The 24,320-nt window shown below is 49.7% G+C and overlaps 1 protein-coding gene across 1 annotated transcript; it reads right to left on the reverse strand.

The window, feature by feature from the left end:
* Window positions 1-946: 946 nt before the first annotated feature.
* ERBB3 (erb-b2 receptor tyrosine kinase 3) lies at window positions 947-24,320 on the reverse strand. Its single transcript, XM_035256462.3, has 28 exons — window positions 24,093-24,320; window positions 20,588-20,739; window positions 19,581-19,767; window positions 18,414-18,539; window positions 17,511-17,576; window positions 17,245-17,363; window positions 16,995-17,136; window positions 16,493-16,606; window positions 16,283-16,403; window positions 12,679-12,752; window positions 12,259-12,349; window positions 11,784-11,989; window positions 11,439-11,571; window positions 11,148-11,238; window positions 10,782-10,936; window positions 10,033-10,086; window positions 9,553-9,694; window positions 8,737-8,856; window positions 8,515-8,613; window positions 8,123-8,308; window positions 7,411-7,566; window positions 6,265-6,340; window positions 5,927-6,073; window positions 5,106-5,203; window positions 4,823-5,014; window positions 4,608-4,679; window positions 2,898-3,198; window positions 947-2,726 (listed from the first exon to the last, which is right to left on the reverse strand). The coding sequence occupies exons 1-28, from the start codon at window positions 24,172-24,174 to the stop codon at window positions 2,203-2,205; spliced, it is 4,026 nt and encodes a 1,341-aa protein (XP_035112353.2). The 5' UTR covers window positions 24,175-24,320; the 3' UTR covers window positions 947-2,202.

The raw sequence follows: 24,320 nt of genomic DNA on the forward strand, positions 1-24,320 counted from the left end.
TCTCGCCCTCCTAAGCCAGGCCCAGGGGCCTTGCCCTCCAAGGGCCTCGCACGCCGGAATTGCCGGGCACGCTGGGAAGGGTCAGGCTCCGGCGGGAAGGCGGAGCCGTTGGGGAGCTTGCGGGGAAGCGTGGTCTCTCCCGGAAAAACCACTTCCACCGAGAACTCTGAGCGAGAGCCCGTAACAGAGAGGGGCGGGCCGAGGGGAGAGGGGCGGAGCTACGGCGGGGAAATAGGTTTAGAGGCAAGGGTGGAGCCGGGGCGGGTGGGCAGTGTCTACACCTAGGGCGGGGAAGCGGGGTGCGCCCTTCCTTGGATCCCTCGATCGGCTGGCGAAACCCGCCCAGCCGGTCCAGTAGTCCTGCGAAGCTGGGAGAATAGGGAGAGGCAGACAGATGGAAGAAGACCTAGGGTGCTGGGAGCAGGGGCTAACTGGGCAGCCAGAATCCGGAGGGATCATCCATTTAAAGGCCTCCCAATCTAGAGGCTGGACTCCTTAAAGAAGTAACATGACATTGTTCCAATAACAGGCTGGATGGAGCACTTAAGGGAAGTGTTCAGAAAGACAGATGTTTGTTGAGAGCGCTTACTGTGAAAAAACAAAATAAAAAGATTTGGTGACTTTTCTAAGAATGAATTCAGAAACACGTAGAGGTTTCAGTATTTGGCCTCTGAAGGAGACCGGACACGTATATAGTGCTTTTTATAAGTCCCCAAGCACGTGGGTTATTTGTTTTTGTTATTCTCAATTGTTTTTGCTTTGTAGATTCCTACTAAAACCCCAAAGGACTATAAGCTATGCTTGTTCTAAAGAAATACAAGTAATAATAGGACTAGAGAAAGCTGCATGGGACGGAGTAGCATTGTCAGAAGACAGAAAGGTGACTGTCCTCTGCTGAGGAGATCTATCTAACATATGAAATGTTTTCATTTGACAGACAGGAAGCTGAAAAAAACTTTGGCATTTTTATTCAGACATGTATAAAAACAAAACATTTCAGTGATACAACAGATATTTTCCCTCAGTTCCCCATCCAAAGGAACAGAGGCGTGAAACTGGGTCTTCTTTCTATCCTACCTGGAAGCTTCTTACTGCTGGGATGAGAATGGCTCCTAAAAGTGAATCTTGGGGGAATCCTTGTGAATCTGCCCTCAGATAAGGAGTAAAGATCATTCACAGCACGTGGGTTATGGTTTACACAAAGATGTCCAGTTATTTTTCCTTCTGACTACCCCCACCACCACTTCCTGAGATGAGATGTCTTCCTATATGAGGAGGATGTGGCTGTTGGGGTTAGACTTGATTCAGTGCAGACAAGAAACGTTGCCCCTTACAAGGGCTGTGACTTAAATCAGTTTTCCTTGGCACTTACAGTTAAGAGCACATGCACAGGAATTGGGAGGATTTTGCATTCTGGACCTACTGCTTAATTAATCTCTTTTAGGCTCAGTTTCCCCCCCCTTCCCCATTAGAGATGGTGTCTTGCTATGTTCCCTAGGCTTATCTCTAATCCTGGGCTCAAGTGATCCTCCCATTCTCAGCCTCCCAAAGTGCCGGGATTGAGCCACCACGCCCGGCTTCCCTTTTTTGTAAAATGAGTTAATATGTATGTCACAGAATTGTTGTAAGGACTAAGTGAGATAATGTAGGTAAAGTTTAGTATGATGCCTGGCTCATAATTAAGTGCTGAATTATAAAAGTAATCAATATCTACTCCTAACCTTTATCTCCACAGATTTTAACCTTCTGTCTTTCTAGGGGGTTAAGAGTCATAAACCAAAATTATACTTTTCTCTGCTAGGTTTCCTCCCTTTCCTCTTCCTGACAGTCTGATGGGAAACAAAGGCACATCTAGGAGCCTAGTTCCAAGTAGTCAGAGCCTGAGAGGAAGGGATATGGAGAGTAATCCTTCATATCTCCAGAAATACCTGTGAGGAAGCTGAGGAATGGGATTGAGAAAGCACACAAAATAAGGAAAACCTCCTTTCCTGGGGTTGGGAAAGAGAAGAAAGTGCACAGCTGGCTATATACCATAAGAATTTTGTGTCAAATGTTTAAAAGCCTCCAAAGGTTGAATGGAATTGTCTGGGACTGGGGAAATGGGGCTGAGATCTGGGAGAGAGAGGGAACAGGGAGAAGAGAGTACCCTCTAAAGGCACTAGCTGCCATTAAATGCTCCCTGAGTGCCACAGGGAGCAGGGGTTATGTTCTCTGCGCATTAGCCTTGGGGAAAAGCCTGCTATGCCAGTAATCAGGGTTATCAAAGGCAGAGTCTGTAGCCTCTAAGCTACGTAGAGTTTTTAGGCGGGCATAATGGACGTGAGGGGCCTGATGTCCAGGCCCCTGAAAAGCTCTCATCTCTTCATACCCTTGCTCAGATGCTGGGCAGGCCCCCATGGCTGCATAATCACCCCCAGGACCACCTCCACCTCGTTGCCGATTCATATATTCATAATCTTCATCTGGAGTTGTGCCAGCAGTGGGCATGATTGGTACAGGGTGGAGTGGGCAACTCTGTGTGCTGCCCAGAGAGGCACTGAGGTCTGACCCCACATCCATGTACTCATAACCCAACTCCTCAAGGGAACTTGGCCTAGGGGGACGAGGTGGGCTGTGCCTTCTCCGGTTCATGTATTCATACTCCTCATCTTCATCTTCTTCTTCAGTACCCAGGACAGAACTGAGACCCACTGAAGAAAGGGTGCCTTCCCGGGAGGAGGGAGTACCTGAGGGTAGAGAAGAAAGGCTAGGTATGCGAAGAACCTCATGGGGGTAGGGGAAAGTTTGAAAAAATGAATAGGATAGAGAGGCATATCATCAGAGAAGACAATAATTTAGAGGAGCCTGGGGAAAGAATTCGAGGAAGAACTGAGGAAAGCCCTAGGAAGAGCAGGCACCTTTGAGGTGTGTATCTGGCATGACATAACCATTGACATCCTCTTCCTCTAATCCTGGTGGGGAGAGAGGGGTGACAGGAGTAAGCAGACTGTGGCGCTGGGAATGGTAGGCACTGTCTCCACGTGGCCGTGGGCTCCGGCTCCTGCTCCGGCTCCTACACATTGACACTTTCTCCTGGAGCTCAACCTCAGAGCCTGTTACATGGCCCTCTGATGACTCTGATACCAGGCGTCCCCGTGGCATTGGGTGCAGAGAGACTGGACGGGGGCACCATTCACTGCCCTGAGAAACTGCAGACTCCTAAGAAAGAAAATAAACCAAAAATAATGCAAGGAGATTTACACAGATCAAGAAAGAAGTGACATTTGTTTAGAAGGAGATTGGAGGCTGGGCGCGGTGGCTCAAGCCTGTAATCCCAGCACTTTGGGAGGCCGAGGCGGGTGGATCATGAGGTCAAGAGATCGAGACCATCCTGGTCAACATGATGAAACCCCGTCTCTACTAAAAACACAAAAAATTAGCTGGGCATGGTGGCACGTGCCTGTAATCCCAGCTACTCAGGAGGCTGAAGCAGAATTGCCTGAACCCAGGAGGCGGAGGTTGCGGTGAGCCGAGATCGCGCCATTGCACTCCAGCCTGGGTAACAAGAGTGAAACTCCATCTCAAAAAAAAAAAAAAAAAAAAAAAAGAAGGAGATTGGGTTGTTCACTACCTTTTTTTTGGGGAGGCGGGGGATGGAGTCTTGCTCTTGTTGCCCAGGCTGGAGTACAATGGCACAAACTCAGTGCACTGCAGCCTCCCAGGTTCAAGCAATTCTCCTGCCTCGGCCTCCAGAGTAGCTGGGATTACAGGCACCCACCACCATGCCCAGTTAATTTTTGTGTTTTTAGTAAAAACGAAGTTTCACCATGTTGGCCAGGCTGGTCTCGAACTTCTGACTTTGTGATCTGTCTGCCTCAGCCTCCCAAAGTGCTAGGATTATAGGCGTGAGCCACTGCGCCCAGCCTTTTTGTTTTTTGAGACGGTGTCTCTGTCGCCCAGGCTGGTGTGCAGTAGTAAAATCTCAGCTCATTGTAACCTCTGCCTCCCATTTCAAGCAATTCTCCTGTCTCAGTCTCCTGAGTAGCCAGGATTACAGGTGTGCACCACCATCCTGCCTAATTTTTGTATTTTGGGTAGAGACAGGGTTTCACCATATTGCCAGGCTGGTCTGTTTTTTTTTTTTGAGATGGAGTTTCACTCTTGTTACCCAGAGTGGAGTGCAATGCCGCGATCTCGGCTCACCGCAACCTCCACCTCCTGGGTTCAGGCAATTCTCCTGCCTCAGCATCCTGAGTAGCTGGGATTACAGGCATGTGCCACCATGCCCAGCTAATTTTTTGTATTTTTAGTAGAGTCGGGGTTTCACCATGTTGACCAGGATGGGCTCAATCTCTTGACCTCGTGATCCACCCACCTCGACCTCCCAAAGTGCTAGGATTACAGGCGTGAGCCACCTCGCCCGGCTGCCCAGGCTGGTCTTGAACTCCTAACCTCAGGTGATCCATCCACCCTGGCCTCCCAAAGTACTGGCATTACAGACATGAGCCACTGTGCTTGGCCCTCACTGCCTTCTTTTTTTCAGGACACTGATTAAACCTCGGAGGTTTCTAATGTCTTCCATACTACTCTCAATCTGATCCTAAAACCCAGCCAGCTACCGACCTTACCTGGCAAGCCTCCCCAAGGTTACCCTGGTTCATGGGCATGTATCCAGATGATGGATTTAAAAGGCTCTGGCTCTAGGATGAAAAAATAAGGACAAGATTAAGATGAAGGGAGAAATCTACATTTACCACGGGGGCTTTTGAGTAGTTAATCTGGGTCTCTATAGGTTGGTGAGGGCTCAAGGTGCAAAGCGTTGGGTAATTAGAAGGTGTCTTACCCCACGTTGCCGAGTAAGTGTTCCAACTGGTAGGCTGAGGACGGAGCCCAGTGTGGTGGTTGTCAGGTTGTCCTCCTCTGCTTCCAAGTCTGGATCTAGGTCTAGTTCTGGCTCCAGCTCTACTTCCTCCAGCTCTTTGTTTGTCAGACCATGGTGCTCTGCCCCAGGGTCTATTCCAGGCCCACTCTCTCTCTATATTGATAGGTGATTGTTAGGGGAAATCCTGGTTCCAACCAACTCCCCCTTTTTAAAATTTCCTTAGCACCTCCTACTCCCTACTCACCTTTATGACCAGATACCGTGGTGGGTCTCGGGCCATCCTGGTGAACTCATTGGCTAATTCTTTAAAGGTTGGGCGAATGTTCTCATCAATCATCCAACCTGGAGGTAAGATGTAGGAGATAAAGACATGAAAGGGAATACAGCCATGGCCAGGTGCAGTGGCTCACACCTGTAATCCCAGCATTTTAGGAGGCCAAGGCGAGTGGATCACCTGAGGTCAGGAGTTTACAGCCTGACTAACATAGTGAAATCCTGAAATTATAAAAATATAAAAAAAATTAGCTAGGTGGTGCACGCTTATAGTCCCTGCTATTTGGGAGGCTGAGAAAGGAGAATCACTTAAACCTAGAAAGCAGAGGTCACAGTGAGCCAAGGCCATGCCACTGCACTCCAGTATGGGTGACAGAGCGAGACTCCATCTCAAAAAAAAAAAAAAAAAAAAAAGGGAATAGAGCCCTAAGAAGAGGAGTACAGAGGGAAGTCAGAAAATAGCTGAGGTCATGCCAGGCATGGTGGCTTATACCTGTAATACCAGCATTTGGAAGGCCGAGGCAGTAGGATCACGAGGTCAGGAGATTGAGACCAGCCTTGCCAACATGGCAAAACCCTGTCTCTAATAAAAATACATAAATTAGCTGGGCACGGTGGCCGGTGCCTGTAATGCCAGCTACACCAGAGGCTAACGCAAGAGAATCACTTGAACCCAGGAGGTGGAGGTTGTAGTGAGCCAAGATTATGCCATTGCACTCCAGCCTGGGTGACAAGAGCTAGACATTGTCTCAAAAAAAAAAAGAAAATGTCTGGGCTTAGCAGGTAACTCACACTTGACCATCACCATGTAGACATCGATTGTGCAGATCTGGGGCTGTGCCAACCGCTCCCCCTTCTCTAGCAGGTCTGGTACTTCAGCCAATCGCAGCCCTGCATAGGGCTCTGCCCCGAAGCTCATCAACTCCCAAACTGTCACACCTGGTGCAAGAAGAAATGTAGTAGTCACTGGCAAAATAGTAGACATGGGCATGAAGTGAAGGGAAGGCAGAACCTGATCTGACACAAAAATCTGAAATGCTTAGAAATTCTAAGATTCTAAGAGGGGGGTCTCAAACGGTAACTTTGAAATTGGGGGCAGTGATGGTAGAGAGAGCTCCAGATGCACTGACCATAGCTCCAGACGTCACTCTGGTGTGTGTATTTCCCAAAGTGGATACTTTCAAGGGCCATCCACTTAATTGGAGTCTGTGGATTCAAGATAGAGATATCACGTTTATTTCCACAAATTTTTTTGAGACAAGCATTTCCAAGTCTCAAGTTCTTTTTTTTTTTTAAAGACTAGTCAAGTGCAGTAGTGAGAAGGGGGGAAAGAGTAGAATAAGGAGTTCGATCTGTAACTGACTGTGAACAATCAGTTGAGATAACTCACTACCTTCGGACTAGCCTTTATTTTTATTTTTTTATTTTTATTTTTGAGATGGAGTTTCGCTGTTGTTACCCAGACTGGAGTGCAATGGCACGATCTCGGCTCACGGCAACCTCCGCCTTCTGGGTTCAAGCAATTCTCCTGTCTCAGCCTCCCAAGTAGCTGGGACTACAGGTGCGCACCACCATGCCCAGCTAATTTTTGTATTTTTAGTAGAGACGGGGTTTCACCTTGTTGACCAGATGGTCTCGATCTCTTGACCTCGTGATCCACCCGCCTCGGCCTCCCAAAGTGCTGGGATTATAGGCATGAGCCACCGCGCCCGGCCTATTTTTTATTTTTTTGAGATGGAGTCTTGCTCTGTCACCCAAGCTGGAGTGCAGTGGCAGTAGTGTGATCTCAGCTCATTGCCACTTCCACCTCCTGGGTTCAAGAGATTTTCCTGCCTCAGCCTCTGGAGTAGCTGGGCACTCCACCATGCCCAGGCACATGCCACCATGCCCAACTAATTTTTGTATTTTTAGTAGAGACAGAGTTTCACCATGTTCATCAGGCTGGTCTCGAACTCCTGACCTCGTAATCCACCCACCTCAGCCTCCCAAAGTGCTGGGATTATAGGTGTGAGCCACCGTTCCCGGCTAAGTCCCAAGTTCTTTTTTTTTTCCTGCTAGGCATCTTTCATGTTACCATGTTGGTTTTTTCCAACCAAATTCTTGATCATTCTTTTCTTTGTTGCTCTCTGAACTAAGATATCTGGCCATCTGCAGCCTCCTCTCTTTGAACTTACCATGAAGCATCTGCTTGCCTCTGGAAGAGACCACTGACTGCTCTCTATCCCCATGCTTCACTCCACCCCCACCACCTTACCCAGCCCTTTGTGTCACCTCACCTTGGCCTCACTGTATAGTAGCTGCTTATCATCAGGAGGCAGCAGGTCAGCCACACCAAAATCTGCCACCTGAACCTGACTGGGTGACTTGAGTAGCACATTTCGGGCAGCGAGGTTTCTATGCACCATACCATGTTCCTCAAGGTAGTACATACCCTGTAGATACAGGGGAAGAAAATATTCTTAAAGTTGGGGGAATCAGTCACTGAGATCTGGAATTCCCCCAAATCTTCCAGGTACCTCTCAGCAGTAGTCCCCAACCTTTTTGGCACCAGGGACCAGTATTGTGGAAGACAGTTTTCCTGGTAGAAGGGGAGGGTTGGTTTTGGGATGAAACTGTTCCATCTCGGATTATCAGGCATGAGTTAGATTCTCATAAGGAGTGCACAACCTAGCTCCTTCACATGCACAGTTCGCAATAGAGGTCACTCACGCTCCTATGAGAATCTAATCCTGCCGCTGATCTGACAGGAGGTAGAGCTCAGGCGGTAATACAAGTGAGGGGGACTGGCTGTAAATACAGATGAAGTTTCACTCACTCGCCTACCGCTCATCTGCTATGTGGCCCAGTTCTTAACAGGCCATGGACCAGTACCAGCCTGTAGCCGGGGGTTGGGGACCCTGCCTCTCAGAACTTCAACCTTCCCACTTTTTCCTGGCCTGCCCCCAGCTGAGCAGTTCTTATCATAGAACTCCTCCAGGCTCCTTTCACCTTGGCAATTTGTACTCCCCAGTTGAGCAGCAGCTGTGGCCCCAGTGCTTCCCGGTGTTGTCTCACATGATCCAATAGAGAACCCAGAGGCAAGTATTGAGTGACAAGCTGCAGAGATGACCCTGGGCATAGTCCTAGCAGCCGTACGATGTGGGCATGGTCCAGGCTGCCAATGGCCAGCATATGCTAAGAGACACAAAAGGTGTTATCCAGGAAACCAGCAGGTTCACATACACTCAGCATGTGCACAGCCAGCCCAGGGGACCCCCAACATTCAAGTGCATCAACGTGGCTAACACAGTAGCTGCTGAGAAGCACAGGACCATGCTTCTACATAATTATATCTAATATTATCCTCTCTCCTAGCGACATGAAGAATACCCTTCACTTACATCTGTCACAGCTTGAAAACTCTGCCGTCCACTCTTGTCCTCAATTACTTTAATGCAGACTGGAATCTTGATTGACTCACCCTCAGGGATCCACACTCCCTGGGAAGTTTGGGATAGGAGTCAGCATAGGGTCATTCTCCCTTGGTCAGTCCTTTGGAAAAATCTTTCACCCCTTTGCCCTAGATGCTTTCCCCACCTCACCAGAATTCCTATAGGACTCACTTTGTGCACAGTTCCAAAGACACCCGAGCCAAGCACTTTAAGCTTCCTCAGCTCTGTCTCTTTGAAGATTCTGGCCAAGACTTTGTTAGCCTTCTCACTGGGGTCCAGAGGCTCTATGCTCTAAGGAGCAAATGGAAAGGAGGTACTCAGGAAAGACCATTCCCATGTCCCACTCCAACCCGCTCTCCAGAGGTCAATGCCAAAAGTAGCGAGCCAAAAGGGCAGGAAGAGAAATCATCGTTAGTCCTGGAAAACATTATAAGCATATTGAGGAATAACAGACCTTGAAGATTGAGGAATTTATTTGTGCTCATGAGATCGGGAATCAAAGGGGTTGGGTTTTCCCTTTGACGGGGGACCAAGAAGTGGGGTAAAGGGACAGCTAGGGAGAGCTGGTAATACTATTACCACCTTGACTACCTTTTATACAGTGCTCTGTGTTTTCCAAAGCACTTTTACATCATCTCTCTTTACGCTTACAGCCTTCCTGGAAGGATGAATGTTATTTCCTCCTTATAGATGCATAAACTAAGGCACAGAGAAGAGAAGTAACTTCTTCAAAGTCATGTGGCAAATTAATGGCAAAATCGGGACTAGAATGCATGCCTCCCACTTCTCTGACCAGTGTTTTTTCTAGGGGATCACACTACCTCCTTGAAGAAAGGGATCAAATCCCTGAGGAAAGATGAGGGGAGTGACATTGATCCCATCACTGACCACTGGGTACACAAGGTACCACTAAAAATTAAGCTATAAAGAGATTTCAAGGGCATGCAAAAAAAGAAAAGAAAAAACAAAAGTAAACTAAGTACTCACCTCACCCCGTTCCAAGTATCGCCTCATAGCCCTTTTATTCTGAATCCGGCGCCCACGCCAGTAGAGAAAAGTGCCACCCAGGAACATGAAAATCATTACCAATCCTGCTATCACTGTCAGAGCCATTGTCAGGTGGGTTTTGCTATGGGATATATAGAAACCCAACATTATTCTGGGTTTTCATCTTCCTTACAAATGTCAACTATACTTGCGCTGAAGGTATCTGGCAGATCTGGGGCAAGAAATTAGCATTCACATATATATCCTTAAGCACTGAAGGGACCAACCTAAATCAGGACCACTCTTTGACTACTGCAGTTAACTTTAGGAAGGGAAGTCCAGAAGCCTGCATTCCAGTGATAGTGGACCGCGTACATTCAAGGCCAGAATGAAGACACCCTCGCTCTTCTCTCCAGGTAACCACCTCTCTCCCAACTTCCCAAATATCCCCAGTTTCCAGAATCTCCAAACCCATCCTACCCGATCAGCACCAGTGTTTGTCCTCGACAGTCTTGAAGCTCTGGTCCTTTACACCTAGGGAAGGAAGTCACCACCTTAAATGAGAGCTTGGACAACAGAGGCTCAATTTCAACAGCCTCGGCCGGGCACAATGGCTGAAGCCTGTAATCCCAGCACTTTGGGAGGCCGAGGCGGGTGGATCACGAGGTCAAGAGATGGAGACCATCCTGGTCAACATGGTGAAACCCCGACTCTACTAAAAATACAAAAAATTAGCTGGGCATGGTGGCACATGCCTGTAATCCCAGCTACTCAGGATGCTGAGACAGGAGAATTGCCTGAACCCAGGAGGCAGAGGTTGCAGTGAGCCGAGATCGCGCCATTGCACTCCAGCCTGGGTAACAAGAGGGAAACTCCATCTCAAAAAAAAAAAAATTTCAACAGCCTCAACATACAAAACTTACTTCAGAACTTATCATGGCATCCCATCCTAGAGTCCAAAGCTGATCCCAAGACATGGCCTCTACCTCCAGCTCACTAGCTCTCCCCAAGCCCCTCTTGAGTAAAACTCCCTTGAATTGTGGTTATTCCAGGTTCCCAAAACTGTGGTGCAATTTTGTGCTGTTACTGATTTTCCCTTTCTTCAGTCCTTCAGTACACAGCTGGGAGTGATTCTTAAATCACAGCGTCTCTCTTCTTTCTGCTTCCCTCACCCTATTTCTGTGCTCCTACCCTTCCACCTGACCCCTTCTTATCATCCCATCACTGACCCCTGGGTGCAGTTCTCATGGCAAGGCCGACATTCATTCTGAACATCTGGGTACTTGTAGATGGGGCCTTTGGCACCTAGGACTCCATGGGGGCAGCTACTCACACAGTGGGGCCCATCTCGAAAATGGGCACATTGAACACAAGTATCAGAGCCCTGAGTGGAAGAGAGAAGGTCAGGATGAATCAGATCCAAGGTCAATTCCATACCTCCCAGCAAAGACCAGCCCAGACATTCCGAATCTTCTATCTGCAGACCCTAGCATTATCTGTTCTCTCTGTGCTCTCCTTAGTCATATCATTCCCCACATGCTCCAAGTATTGCCCCTTCTCTGTCTCCCTTGGAGATCCTGGTGCTGCTACTATACCGAGCCATTGCATGTGGCAGTTCCCTCCATGGGCTGGCATTCCGGGTGGCAAGAGAAGCATTCGGACTCATGGGCAAACTCTCGGGGCTCCCTGCATCGGGGAATAAAGGGAGGGGGGTCACTTCCAAGTCCTGACCTTCATGCCCTGATACCACAACCACAGGTCTCCTCTCTCACTCCCACCAAGGCATATGCAGAAAGCTTTCTAAAGGCTTTTATTATATGCTACCTGAATAGTTCCATTGCAGGGTCTCACCCCCACCCATCTTTGACTGGCTCCCATCACTGTACCCATTCAGAAAGTTGCAGTGGGTTACACAGACACCTCCTCGGCTGTAGTTTCGACAGGACAAGCACTGACCAGGGCCCGGGCCCCAGCATCCCCCAGAGGAGCACTGTGGGTCACACACTTTGCCCTCTGCCACTGGAAAAGAAAGGATAGATTAGGAGAGAAGTCTGAGGACTCCCAGCCGGCCCTCTCCTCATTACTCTTTCTTGTTACTGCTTCCATCTTAACATCCCCCTTCTCCTTGATTCCATCCCTCAACCCTACTCCCACGTGTGGGCAGATGAATCCTTCCAGCCCTCTCCTCCCTGACTCCCTGTTCTCACCACCCAGCAGACCCTTTCCCTCACCGCATTCTCTGCGGGGCCGATTATGCTTGATGTCTAGTCGCTCTTCTGAAGGCCCCCGAAGCAGTTTGGTCCAGTTCAAAGAGTGGTGGTAACAGAGCTGCCGATTGGCACTTATATAGATACGCCCAGCACTGATTTCCTTCAGGGATCGGAAGCCCAGAGATGTGACATTCAAGTTCTTCATGATCAACAATGAGAAGCCCCGGCTGAGAATAAGGAGATAGGATGAGAGGAGACTACTAAGGGAACATCAACTATGCAGTGGATTCATGTTAACCAAAAATGTGCTCAGTGCTTAGTCAGATCACTGAGAGGGAGTCCCCTTCCTTTTGCCCTTTCCTCATCAAACTCTGAAACCCTTTGGTTTTGAGGCACTGCTGTATGTATGAGACAGTGCCTTGTATTTTACTCAAGAATGCCTATGACACAGGCTTCATTGCCTGGAGATGCCATTTCCTCCATACCCTTTACTCACTTGTAGAGGCTTCTGCCTCCAATGGTTGTCAAGTTGGAAAAAACACTGAAGTTGTGCATGTGGGGAGGCCAGGACTGGATGTTCAGGTAACCTGAGGAGTTGGAGAGAGGCAATATGGGCAGGGAGCCTGCTTTATTGGGTTCTCCTGGCTCCTCCCCTGTAACTTGGGATGTGATTTTCTCAAGTAGTTACACCGCAATTTATGCCAGTGGTTCACCTATTCTAGAAAGGGCAAACTCTCAAGGCTGGGCGCGGTGGCTCACACCTGTAATCCCAGCACTTTGGGAGGCTGAGGCAGGCAGATCACCTGAGATCAAGAGTTCAAGACCAGCCTGACCAACATGGTGAAACCCTGTCTCTAAAAAAACATAATAAATAAAATAAAATAAAAAAAGAGAGGGCAAACTCTCTGCCACTCACCTGTGATCTCCTGTACTGTCTGGAAGACATTGAGCTTCTCTGGGTCCAGGGCAGGTATCTTGTGCCAGGGGTCTCTGAGAAGAACAGCAGAAACCAGTCAACAAGGTAAAGGTTATACCTTTACCTTGATTACCAGTGTCAATGAGCACACACAGCCTCAGAATTTGGTTTCTTTTCTTTTCTTTGAGACGGAGTTTCACTCTTGTTGCCTAGGCTGGAGCGCAATGGCACAATCTCAGCTCACTGCAACCTCGGCCTCCCGGGTTCAAGTGATTCTCCTCTCTCAGCCTCCTGAGTAGCTGGGATTACAGGCATGGGCTACCACGCTCGGCTAATTTTGTATTTTTAGTAGAGATGGGGTTTCTCCATATTGGTCAGGCTGGTCTCGAACTCCCGACCTCAGGTGATCCACCCACCTCAGCCTCCCAAAGTGCTGGGATCACAGGCATGAGCCACCACGCCCGGCCTTCAGAATTTGGTTCCTAAATATTATTCTCTACTAAAAGGAAACATTCCTCGGAGAAATGGCTGGGACAGGGGAACTGTAATATGAGCCTAGAGCATCTTGTGCAAACAAAGAAAGACTTAAAGAACTAAGCATACAGCCCAAAGAACACAGGAGCCAGCTTGGAGGGGCTCCCAAAGGCCAGATCAGGGACACCTAAACACCAAAATAAATGATTGTAAAGGATTATAACCATTGACTAGAATAAAATAAGTATCCAAAAGAGTAAATAAATAGGAAAGAAAGACTTTTTTTTTTTTTTTTAAGAGACAGGGTGTCACTCTGTTGCCCAGGCTGGAGTGCAGTAGTGTGATCATAGCTCACTGTAACCTTGAACTCCTAGGCTCAAGCAATTTTCCCACTTGCTCCCAAAGTGCTGAGATTACAGACATGAGCCACTGTGCCCGCTGGAAAGACTGTTCCTAACACTAGAATGCCAACAAACACATGCAGAAGAAGTAATGGAATTAGAAAATCATCATTTGGCAACTATCATAACAATAATTGATTCAGGCAATTATCCCAAGACGTTTAATAATAGCAAATGGAAAAAACAGTAACTTTACAGTAGAAAAACCTGACAGGTTTTTCTTAACTAAGTGACCAGAGACATTATTGTGAGTGCTGGGGCAAATCAACATCACGTGCATCCTCAATAGGATGCCCTGAGCTCACAGCCTCTGTGGTGTTCCTGTCAAACTCCAGCCTGGAGACAGTGCATGCCTGTAATCCCAACACTTTGGGAGGCTGAGGCAGGAGGATCGCTTGAGCTCATGAGTTCGAGACCAGCCTGGACAGCATGGTGAAACCCTGTCTCTATAAAAAACATAAAAAAAACCAGCCCTGAGTGCTGGTGTGCATTTGTGATCCCTGCTACTCCAGGGGCTGAGGTGGGAGGATCACTTGAGCCCGGGAGGCAGAGGTTGCAGTGAGCCGAGATCATGCCATTGCACTCCAGCCTGGGCAATAGAGCCAGATCTTACTTATCTCAAAAAAAAAAAAAAAAAAAAAACCTACAAAAACTTGAATCTAATCATGAGGACACATCAAACAAATCCTAACTGAAGAACATTCTGCCCATTAACTAACCTATATTCATTAAGAATATCATGAAAGATAAATAAAACCTGAGAAACTGTTATAAAGGAGACTGAAGAGGCATGATAACTGAATGTAATGTTTGATCCCAAACCTTAGGAGGACAATTAGTGAAATCTGAATAAGGTGTGCAGGCTGGTCTTGAGCTCCTGACCTTGTGATCCGCCAGCCTTGGCCTCCCAAAGTGCTCGGATTATAGGTGTAAGCCACTGTGCTTGGCCCAATAATATTTTGCTATTATTTGTATTACAATGTTAATTTTCTGATTCAAACTATACCGTGGTTATGTAAGAAAATATTGTTTTTGGCCGGGAGCAGTGGCTCACCCAGCACTTTGGAAAGCCAATGCAGATGGATAACCTGAGGTTTGGAGCTCGAGACCAGCCTGACCAACATGGAGAAACCCTGTCTCTACTGAAAATACAAATTAGCCAGGCGTGGTGGAGCATGCTTGTAATCCTAGCTACCCGGGAGGCTGAGGCAGGAGAATTGCTTGAGCCTGGGAGGTGGAAGTTAACAGTGACCCGAGATTGCGCATTACACTCCAGGCTGGACAACAAGCACAAAACTCGGTCTCAAAAAAAAAAGAAAGAAAAAGAAAATATTATTGTTTTTGAGGAATACACAATGAAATATAACAAGGGTAAGGAAGAACCATGTGCAAAAATTTACCCTCAAGCGGTCCAGAAAAATAAGAGCATATGTTTTGTGTGTGTGTGTGTGTGTGTGTGTGCAGAAAGAAGTGATAAAGCATATGCAGTATGTTATCATTTGGAGGATCTGAGTAAAAGAGTATATGGGGGGCCAGGCATGGTGGCTCACACCTGTAATCCAGCACTTTGGGAGGCTGGGGCGGGTAGATCAATTGAGGTCCGGAGTTCAAGACCAGCCTGGCCTACATGGTAAAACCCTGTCTCTACTAAAAATACAAAAATTAGCTGGGTGTGGTGGCACATGCCTATAATTCCAGCTACTCAGGAGGCTGAGGCAGGAGAATTGCTTGAACCTGGGAGGCGGAGGTTGCAGTGAGCCAAGATTGCACCACTGCACTCCAGCCTGGGTGACAGAGTGAGACTTTGTCATTTAAAAAAAAAAAAGTATAGGGGGAATTTTATACCATTCTTGCAACCTCAGTGTAGATCTAAAATTATGTACAAATAAAAAATTAAAGGAAAAAAAACAGGTGGTCAGTGTTTTTTTTTACCTTTCTTTCTCTCTCTCTCTCTCTCGCTCTCTCTCTCTCTCTCTCACACACACACACACACACACACACACACACACACACAGACACACACAGACACATACATTTTAAGTGCTGTCCTATAGATTAGAAAGTCCCTTTGTTCTTTATTGCTCCAAGGAGCAGAATGAGTGAAAGCAGCTAAAAGTCATGGGGAGACAGATTTTTATCGAAATTTAATTAAGAACTTTTAGAAAACTTTAAGATTAGGTGTGGTGACTCATGCCTGTGATTCCCAGAACTTTGGGAGGCCCAAGGCAGGAGGATCGCTTGAGCCCTGAAGTTCGAGATCAGCCTGGGCAACATAGCGAGACCTTGTCTCTACAAAAAAAAAAAAAAAAAAAAAAAAAAAATCAGTGGTGTGCACCTATAGTCCCAGCTACTTAGGAGGCTGTGGTGGGAGGATCACTTGATCCCAGGAGGTTGAGGCTTCAGTGAACCAAGATCACGCCACTGCACTCCAGCCTAGGTGACAGAGCAAGACCCTTTCTCAAAAAAAAGAAAACTTTAAGAAGGAGGATATACTGTTCCTGTCTCTTGTTCCTTGGCAAGGTGATAATTGAATTGCTCAAAGATGTCCCTGAGGGGACCCAAGGCCTCGATGGAGGATGTGTTAAGCATTCTCTCAGGTCCTTTTTAACAGACTAGGATTTTACGACTTTGATTCCAAGTCAGCTCCACATAGGAAAGTTTCGGCCAATGACATGAACTGTAAGGGGTGTGTGGGCTGGGGTCTAGGGAGGGAAGGCAGGATCTCTAACCCATTGAGGCCAGTGATCAGGAAGTCCAGGTTGCCCAGGATCTTGGTGCAGTTCACAAATCCATCGATGTTGCTTGAGTCCACAGTCTGGAAGCGGCTCCCAGAGCCTGTCCCCTCACAGGCTGCAAACATAAGAGAGGCTCAGTGGGGGGTCTGAGCAGGCTCAGGGGAAAGGCTGTCTCTTTACAACTTCTTACCATCTCCTACCCACCTTTGGGACATAGTCCCCCACAAGGCTCACATATCTTCAGCCCGTTTTTATCTACTTCCATCTTGTCAGGAGGACAGGCTCTGACACAGGATGTTTGATCCACCACAAAGTTATCTACGGAAGAGAAGGAGGAGGATACCATCAGAGAAGAGGGACAAACACTGCCTTCTACCAATGGAACCCTTGCTTTGGGCCTGGGCTCCCTCCTGCTCTTCACTGGATTTGTCTCCACCTGCCACCCTAGGTTCCTTAAGTGCTGCTCTATAGATTCAAAAGTCTCTTCACTCGTTGTTGTTACCAGAAGCAGAAGTAAGGGTGATAGCTGAAGTCATAGGCAGACAGGACGTAGGAGTCACTCACTGGGTTAGATGGCTAGATGATCATAACCATTCACCAATCTCCCTATTTATCACCCAACCAGATTCTTTTTGCCTCCCAACATTTTGTCTAAAATCTTAGATCTGCTATTGTTGATAATTGTTCCTTCCCCTCAGACACTTACGGGGACAGCTAGCTACACAAACTCCTCCATACTGATACTTTGTGTGGGGATTGGGTTCCAGCTGGAAAGTTAGTTTGTTGTAGACAAGAGGCTGTGGACATCGAGGTACACAGGCTCCACTGTCATTGAAGTGCCGGCAGGCCTGGGGAAGAAAGCAGGCTCATCAGATTGCTGTTACATAGGTACCCCAACCTCCTCCCCAAAGGCCACATCCCAATTTCAGAATGCAGACAATGGAAAGAGTACATACAAAGCAGTCTGTGTCCTGAGGGCCTGAGCAGCCCCCGGCACACTCATCATGGCAGCACTGGTTGGGGTTGGGCCCAAAGCAGTGACCATTACACTGAGGGGCACAGATGGTCTTGGTCACTACAGGAGAGAAAGCATGGCAGTTAGAGCTCCTGGGACTGATTCTGAGGCCACTGCTCATGCCTCCCCCCAGTGTTGACCCAGGCTTGAAGAGGAAGGGATATGAAAGCGTATGGGTGAAGTTTTTGGAGGGAAGTTCAAACCCACATGTCTGGCAGTCTTCTGGTCCAGGACCCCAGCATCGCCCCTTGCAAACCTCATGACAGGGGGGACCTGGTTGGGAAGGAAGACAACACAAGGGGCCATCAGGGCTAAGAAAGGCTTGTTTGAATCAACAGGGTATGATGTCAGCACACAGGCACCTCAATCCCGGGAAGCAAAAAGCCAGGGCTGTGTCCCTCCCTGCCCTTGGAGAGCAGGGCTGGGCTCAAATGAACCTGTCAACAAGGGGCAGGGCCACACCTCCACACCACCCACTGGGCAGCTGAAGGGGAGGGATTGGGACAAATGCCAACCTTAGCCCCAGTCCCAACCCAGGAACTTGGTTCCTCCTGGGCAAACTGAATATCTGGCTTCCCTGCTTAGTACCCAGGAATCTTTGTGTTTTTTTGTTTGTTTGTTTGAGACGGGGTCTCGTTCTGTTGCCCAGGCTAGAGTACAATGGCACAATCACAGCTCACTGCAACTGCAGCCTCCTGGGCTCAAACAATCCTCTGCCTCAGCCTCCCGGTAGCTGGGATTACAGGTTGTGTGCCAGCCACCATGCCTGTCTGATTTTTAAAGTTTTTGTAGAGATGGGGTCTTGCTATGTTACCCAGGCTGGTCTTGGACTCCTGGGCTCAAGTGATCCTCCCACTTTGGCCTCCCAAAGGGCTGGGTTTACAGGCATGAGCCACCATGCTCAGCCTGCTCCTTTTCTTGAAACACCTCCTCTGTGGTTTGGATTCCAGGGGACTGGCATGGTCCCTCCTGGTGGGCTACTGGGTCAGGGACCTGAGGTGTTTGTTCCGTGGGGAGGCGCGTTCAGATCAGGAATATAAGGATGATGGGAAGAAGGGAGTCACTCTGGTTTGGTGGGGTGGGGGAGCAGTCTTGATCACGGCCACTCACAGCTTCTGCCATTGTCCTTCACTACTATCTCAGCATCTCGGTCCCTCACGATGTCCCTCCAGTCAATTGTGTCCAAGTGACAAAGCTTGTCGTTCTTCTCAATATAAACACCCCCTGACAGAATCTCTGTGGTAGGGGAAGAAGTGACAGGGTTGAGAGCTGCAGCGGAACACTCTTCCTTACTTTCCTACCCATCCAAAAGGACACCTGACACTCAGGAGTGGGAGAACAAGGAAGGCAGATAGATCCAATTAAATCCAAGCTGCAGAGAAGACTCGCTTTATAAGAGGAGGAGTCAGGCCAAAAGACACTCCTGCCTCTTCAGTCACCTGTCCGGATCCGGTTTAGCTAGTTGGGGAGGGAAAGGGAGAGAGGGAGAGAATATCTCTGACTCAACACTCCCCAAACCCTGCCTGTATGTTTTCCAACTGACTGGGACAGGGAGAAGCAGAAGATGGACAGGTGGTATTTAACCCCTATATTCCCCCAGCTCATTGGGGTTTGGTTTAGGAGAGTAAACGTAGGATTCCCAGGAAAAGAGGAACATCCAGGTATACTATACTTTGGATTTTTTTTTTTTTTTTTGAGACGGAGTCTCACTGACCCCAGGCTGGAGGGCAGTGGTTCGATCTTGGCTCACTGCAACCTCTGCCTCCCAGGTTCAAGTGATTCCCCTACCTCAGCCTCCCAAGCAGCTGGGATTACAGGTGTGCACCACTACACCCAGCTAATTTTGTGTGTGTGTGTATTTTTAGTAGAGACAGGGTTTTGCCATATTGGTCAGGCTGGTCTTGAACTCCTGATCTCAAGTGATCTGCCCTTCTTGGCCTCCCAAAGTACTGGGATTACAGGTGTGAACCACTGTGCCCAGCCTCTGGTACACTGTACTTTGAAGTTTGAGAAATGGGTAACAACAAATCCAACTCTGACTCCAGCCCCACCAGGACACAGGATTCCTTTACCTGAAGCAGATGCCCCTAGCGCCCCCTACTGGGGGCCCTCTATTGCTTAGGGAGCAATGGACCTTTAGACCACAGTTGCTAAGGTGATGGGGCACCTTGGAAGAGGCATTTAGAGTGAGCAATCTTGGGTCATCATCAAGGAGGTACAAGTACAAGTCTTGGGCTGGCTGAGGGGTGAGGCCAGAAGGAACCATGGGGAACTGACCAGTGAGCTGAGTCAAGCGGAGCTGGCGCAGAGCATGGCTGGAATTGGTGTTGTAGTTCAACATGACGAAGATGGCAAACTTCCCATCGTAGACCTGGGTCCCCCGCACCACGCGAAGGTTGGACAATGGTAATATAGAGAATTCATTCATGGCCACGAGGACATAGCCAGTCACTTCTCGAATCCACTGTGACAGAGCAAAACGTGTCAATGAGAGACAACAGGGAAAAAAACCTCAATCCCCCTCCCTCCCTCAGGCAAAGACTCTTTAACTCTTTCAAGTCTTCCTTCCTTCCTTTTTATTTTTATTTTTTGGTGTGTGTGAGCAGGGTCTCGCTCTGTCACCCAGGCTGGAGTGGAGTGGCACGATCTTGGCTCACCACAGCATCAAACTCCTGGACTCAAGCGATCCTACCACCTCAGCCTTCTGAGTAGCTGGGACTACAGGTACATGCTACCATGCCCAGCTAATTTTTATATTTTTGTAGAGACAGGGTTCACCAAGTTGCCCAGGCTGGTCTTGAACTCTTGACCTCAAGTAATCTGCCCTCCTTGACCTCCCAAAGTGCTGAGATTACAGGCATGAGCCACTGCCTTAACTTTTTCTAATTCCTATTTTGGAGTAGGGAGTAGACTGTGTCACACTACCGTGTCACTTCTGGGAGTAAAGACAGGCAGCTTTCTCCTCAAAGCTCCTCATGCCAGGAGGGTCCCTTCCTCATCTCCCCAGAGACCCTTTGTCCTCAGGTGTCTCTCTGCACTAGTCCCTGCTGACCTTGCACTATCACAGAACACCACCTGCCCTTGCCCCCTACATATCCTTGGCTACAACCATGAGACCATAGGCCCCAGATTACAGCCACTGTCCCCATAAAGACAGTGAATCTTAGGAACTCCTGAGTCTTAGGGAGGGTGAACTGCAGCAGAAGGCAGCCCTGAGGAGAGAAGGAGGCTTCCAGGGGAGGGTAAAGAGGAACAGGTTGAGTAAGGAGGGCAGGCCTGCTAACCTGCAGGAAGGAGAGGTCGGCATTGCGTCCTGTGAGCACAATCTCGAGGTTCCCCATCACCACCTCACACTTCTCGTAGAGCTTGTACAGTGTCTGGTATTGGTTCTCAGCATCGCCAGTCACACTCAGCCCATTCAGAGTCCCAGGACACACTGTTCAAAGCAGAGGGAAGAGTGGCTGAGGGCTGGACACAAGTTCTCAGCCTGTCTGCCATCCCCCAAGATCACCCCCTTGGTTGCCCTCTTCCAGTTACACTAGACAGGATCAGAGGGCATTTGCCTCCAACCCTCCCACAAGTGACAGAGGCTGGAGTGGCCTGAGAGCCTTCTCTCTTCTCAGAATCCCCTCCCCATTCCATGAACGGGAAGGTGAAGATTTCCTTTTTCTACCTGGGACCCTTCCATGCCTCTTTTGGGTACTACTTTGGGTACTAAGGGGTTAATTGAGAAAGAAGACAGGGATTTTGTTTCCCTCTCTAGAAAGAAGTTAGGAAAGGGCCGCAACTTTGATTATTCTCTCCCCCTCCAAGCAGGGCACTCACTTCTCTACCCCTCATCCTGCCTCTCTCTAGGTCCTGGAATAAATATCTCTCTGGGGCAAGTACACAGCCCCTATTGTGTCTACTGAGGGTGGGATGGGGGCAGAGGGTGTGGGCAGTGCCTGGGGCCACAGTCCAGCCCACAATGAGGCGATTCTATCCAGGAGGGGGCTGCCCCACCCTGTCTCTAGACACCCCGTCCTCAGCAGCACCCCCCTCCACCCTCAAGCCTTGGACTCAGACAAGTGACCTCACTAGAGGGGGGAGCTCTGGCAGTCGTGGGGAGAAGGGGGTCAATGGGAGCTTTGTCTTTAAAACTGGAAGATAAGGAGCTGGTTGCCTCCCCCCCTTCCTAAACTCAGGCTTTCCTTCTCACTCTCTCCCCCATCCCAACACACTCTAGCAACCTCGGCATCACTTTCCAGCCCTAGAGTATTTTTCAGCAAATAGAGAGAAGCCTGGAGAGAAACAGTAGCAGATGTCCCACACTGAGCCTCCACCCAATTTCATTGTTAGAAGAGATTCATGAAAAAGGCTTTCACCAAGGCAGTACGCTCAAGCCCCCACTAAGCGAGAGCCTAGACTAGAGGCACGTGAGCCGTGTCAGCCTTGGGAGTTCACTCTTCTTTGCAAATGTGGTGGACAATGGGCTATGGGAAATCCTGGATTCTGAAGCCCTACCCCAGTCTCTTTCTTCTGGTTCAGTGAAAGACCATGTGTGTGTGGTGGGGAGTAGGGGGCAGATACCACCTGTTCCAGCCACCCTTCCGTGAGGCGGTGGTAGCTCAGTGGGAATGGAGGGAGGGAGACTGGTGAGGCCCCAATCCCTCCTGTAACATACACCCCTAGTCTGACCTCTTGACCTCCTTATCACTCCCCATGAAGGTTGGCTAGTTCCACCAAAGAGAGCTAGTTCCAGAGGAGCGGGGAACTCCTTGGTCCTTGGGTTGAAATGAAAGAGACTGGGAAAGTTAGTCATTTCTGGACAGCCCCACCCCAACCCCCTTCCTGGCAGGACACCCCTTTCCCAAGTTATGGTGCCAACCCTTCTCCCCAGATAAGGAGGAGCCAAGCTTTCTGCACAAGGAAGTAGTAATGCGGGCACACACATACGCACACAACACACACACGAACATGTACACATTAGTCCTGCTGGCCCAGAAACCTAGAGTTAGTTGGGTTTCCTTGCAGGAAGTATTTCAGGTGGCCCTATCTATCCCACGTGCCCGTAAGTGTTTGTGCAGATTTTGTGTCTGTGCTTGGAAGGCTACAGTGTTAAGAGGTAGCCCAGTTCCCCGCTACCTTAAGGGTAAAGTCCATGTTACACAGACAGAGGGCAAAGGGCCTGGGCAATAAGGGAGCACAAACAACATCTCTGGGGAGAAGCCAGGCAAGCTGGGGAGCAGGGCAGGGGAGGGAATCATAAAAATCCCTGTGGTACCCAGGGACTGGGAGCATAGGGAGGGGCAGTGTCACAGGCCCTCCTTTGGTAGAGAGCACTGGGGGTGGGACAGAGCCAGAATCTCCAGCCCCTCCTCATGCAGAGGCCTCCCCTCCAACATCCCCCACCCCCATCACAGCCAGGACAAAGGGGCTATAGAAGGACTGGGACAGGGCCGGATGCCCAGAGGCTGCAGGACCCAGATAAAGGGTAAAGAGACCCAACCATGCCTGCCTCCTGCCTCCCCAGGGAGGGTGGCCAGAATCTAGTACTCCTGGGTTTCTGGGTGAAGATTACAGGGTCTGGATGGGACAGTTATACAGTCACTCCACTGCTCCCTCCCACGCCAGTCCCCAGACCACCCCCCTCCACCAGCTGGGAGTGTTCACATCTCAAAATCCCAGACTCTAAATTTAGGCCCAGCAACTGTGGGGGAAGCACAGGTGGTTTCTTCCACTCCCACACTGGGGAAGGGGCCCTGGCTGTGCCAAACCCCAAGCTGGGATCTGGAGGGAGGGGAGGAGAGCCACGGGACTTCAATCCTCAGGTGTCCAGGGTCCCAGAGACACCCCAAAGGAGTGGGCTCAGATAGCATGGGAGTCGGGGGAGGACTAGAGAAGAGCAATCCAGGGGTCTGTCTAGGGTCCTAGAGACAGTGTCAGACAATAAACAAAATGGGGACGGGGGCACACAAGCTGGGCCCAGGATAGACTCCCCAAGGTAGGAGGCTTAAAAAGTAGCAGAGGTGCCCTCTTGATCCTCAGGTTGGGGAGAGAAAAGACAAGAGGCTGGGCATCCTCGCCCCTACAGCTCCTGGCCCAGGGCCTGGTACATAGTAGATGCTCAGTAAATATGAGTTGCGTTGACCTAGGTCTCGACAAAGAGACGTTGCTCAAGCTCTACTATTTTGAGGAAAGCGGGCGCCAGCCTCTGCTGGGCCTCCCGCCTGATGTCACCTGAACTTGGCCCTCTGGTTAATCTCAGACCTCCCCAGGGCAGGCTCGCTCACGGAAGAGGAGGTGCCGCTCCTGTTTTTCCAACACCAGAGAATAACAACCCCCTCCAACCTTGTGTAGCTCCGCCCTGTCGGCAAAACAACGAAACTAGGGGTGGCTGAAATCGGTGCGAGGTAGGGGGTAGGAGGCTGGAGAGCAAACCGAGACCCTTCCGCCAAGGTCCCCACCTCCAAGCACCTCCTGTTTACAGAATAAAGGTCTCCGATCCGCTCCCTGCAGGGCCCCTTAGAAGTGTGAACTACTGTTTCAGCCTCAGCATCTTCTGGGGAGACCAATTAAAGGGTCGGCGACGCTCTGGGGAAGCGGGGCTTGAGGGTCCAGGAATGCCGCCCTCGGCCGGACCACGCCGATAACCCGAGCCCGACCGCCCCATTCCCAGGTGGTCCCGGCGGACCCGGGGCAGCACCCACACCCCGCGCCGCCTGGGACCCTGCTCCTGCCCCCGGAGACTGCGCGCACTGGGTTCGGGCTCCCAGGTGCGGAGCCCGCCGGTGTTCCCGCGCCGCTTACCTGCCTGAGAGTTGCCCACCTCTGAGCCCCGGGTCAGGCTGAAAAGCAAGCCCAGCACCTGCAGAGCGCCGTTCGCCCTCATGACTGCGGCGGAGGGTGAAGGGAGCCCAGCCCAGTCCGGCCCGGGGGTCCCGAGACTAGGACATCGAGGCGAGAGTCACCTGAGCCGCCAGCGAACTGGTGGCGGCTGCGGCTGCGGCGGCGGCAGCGGCGGAGTTTACGAATTGC

Source organism: Callithrix jacchus, chromosome 9 (assembly GCF_049354715.1).
Source record: "Callithrix jacchus isolate 240 chromosome 9, calJac240_pri, whole genome shotgun sequence".
Classification (NCBI taxonomy): Eukaryota; Metazoa; Chordata; class Mammalia; order Primates; family Cebidae; genus Callithrix; species Callithrix jacchus.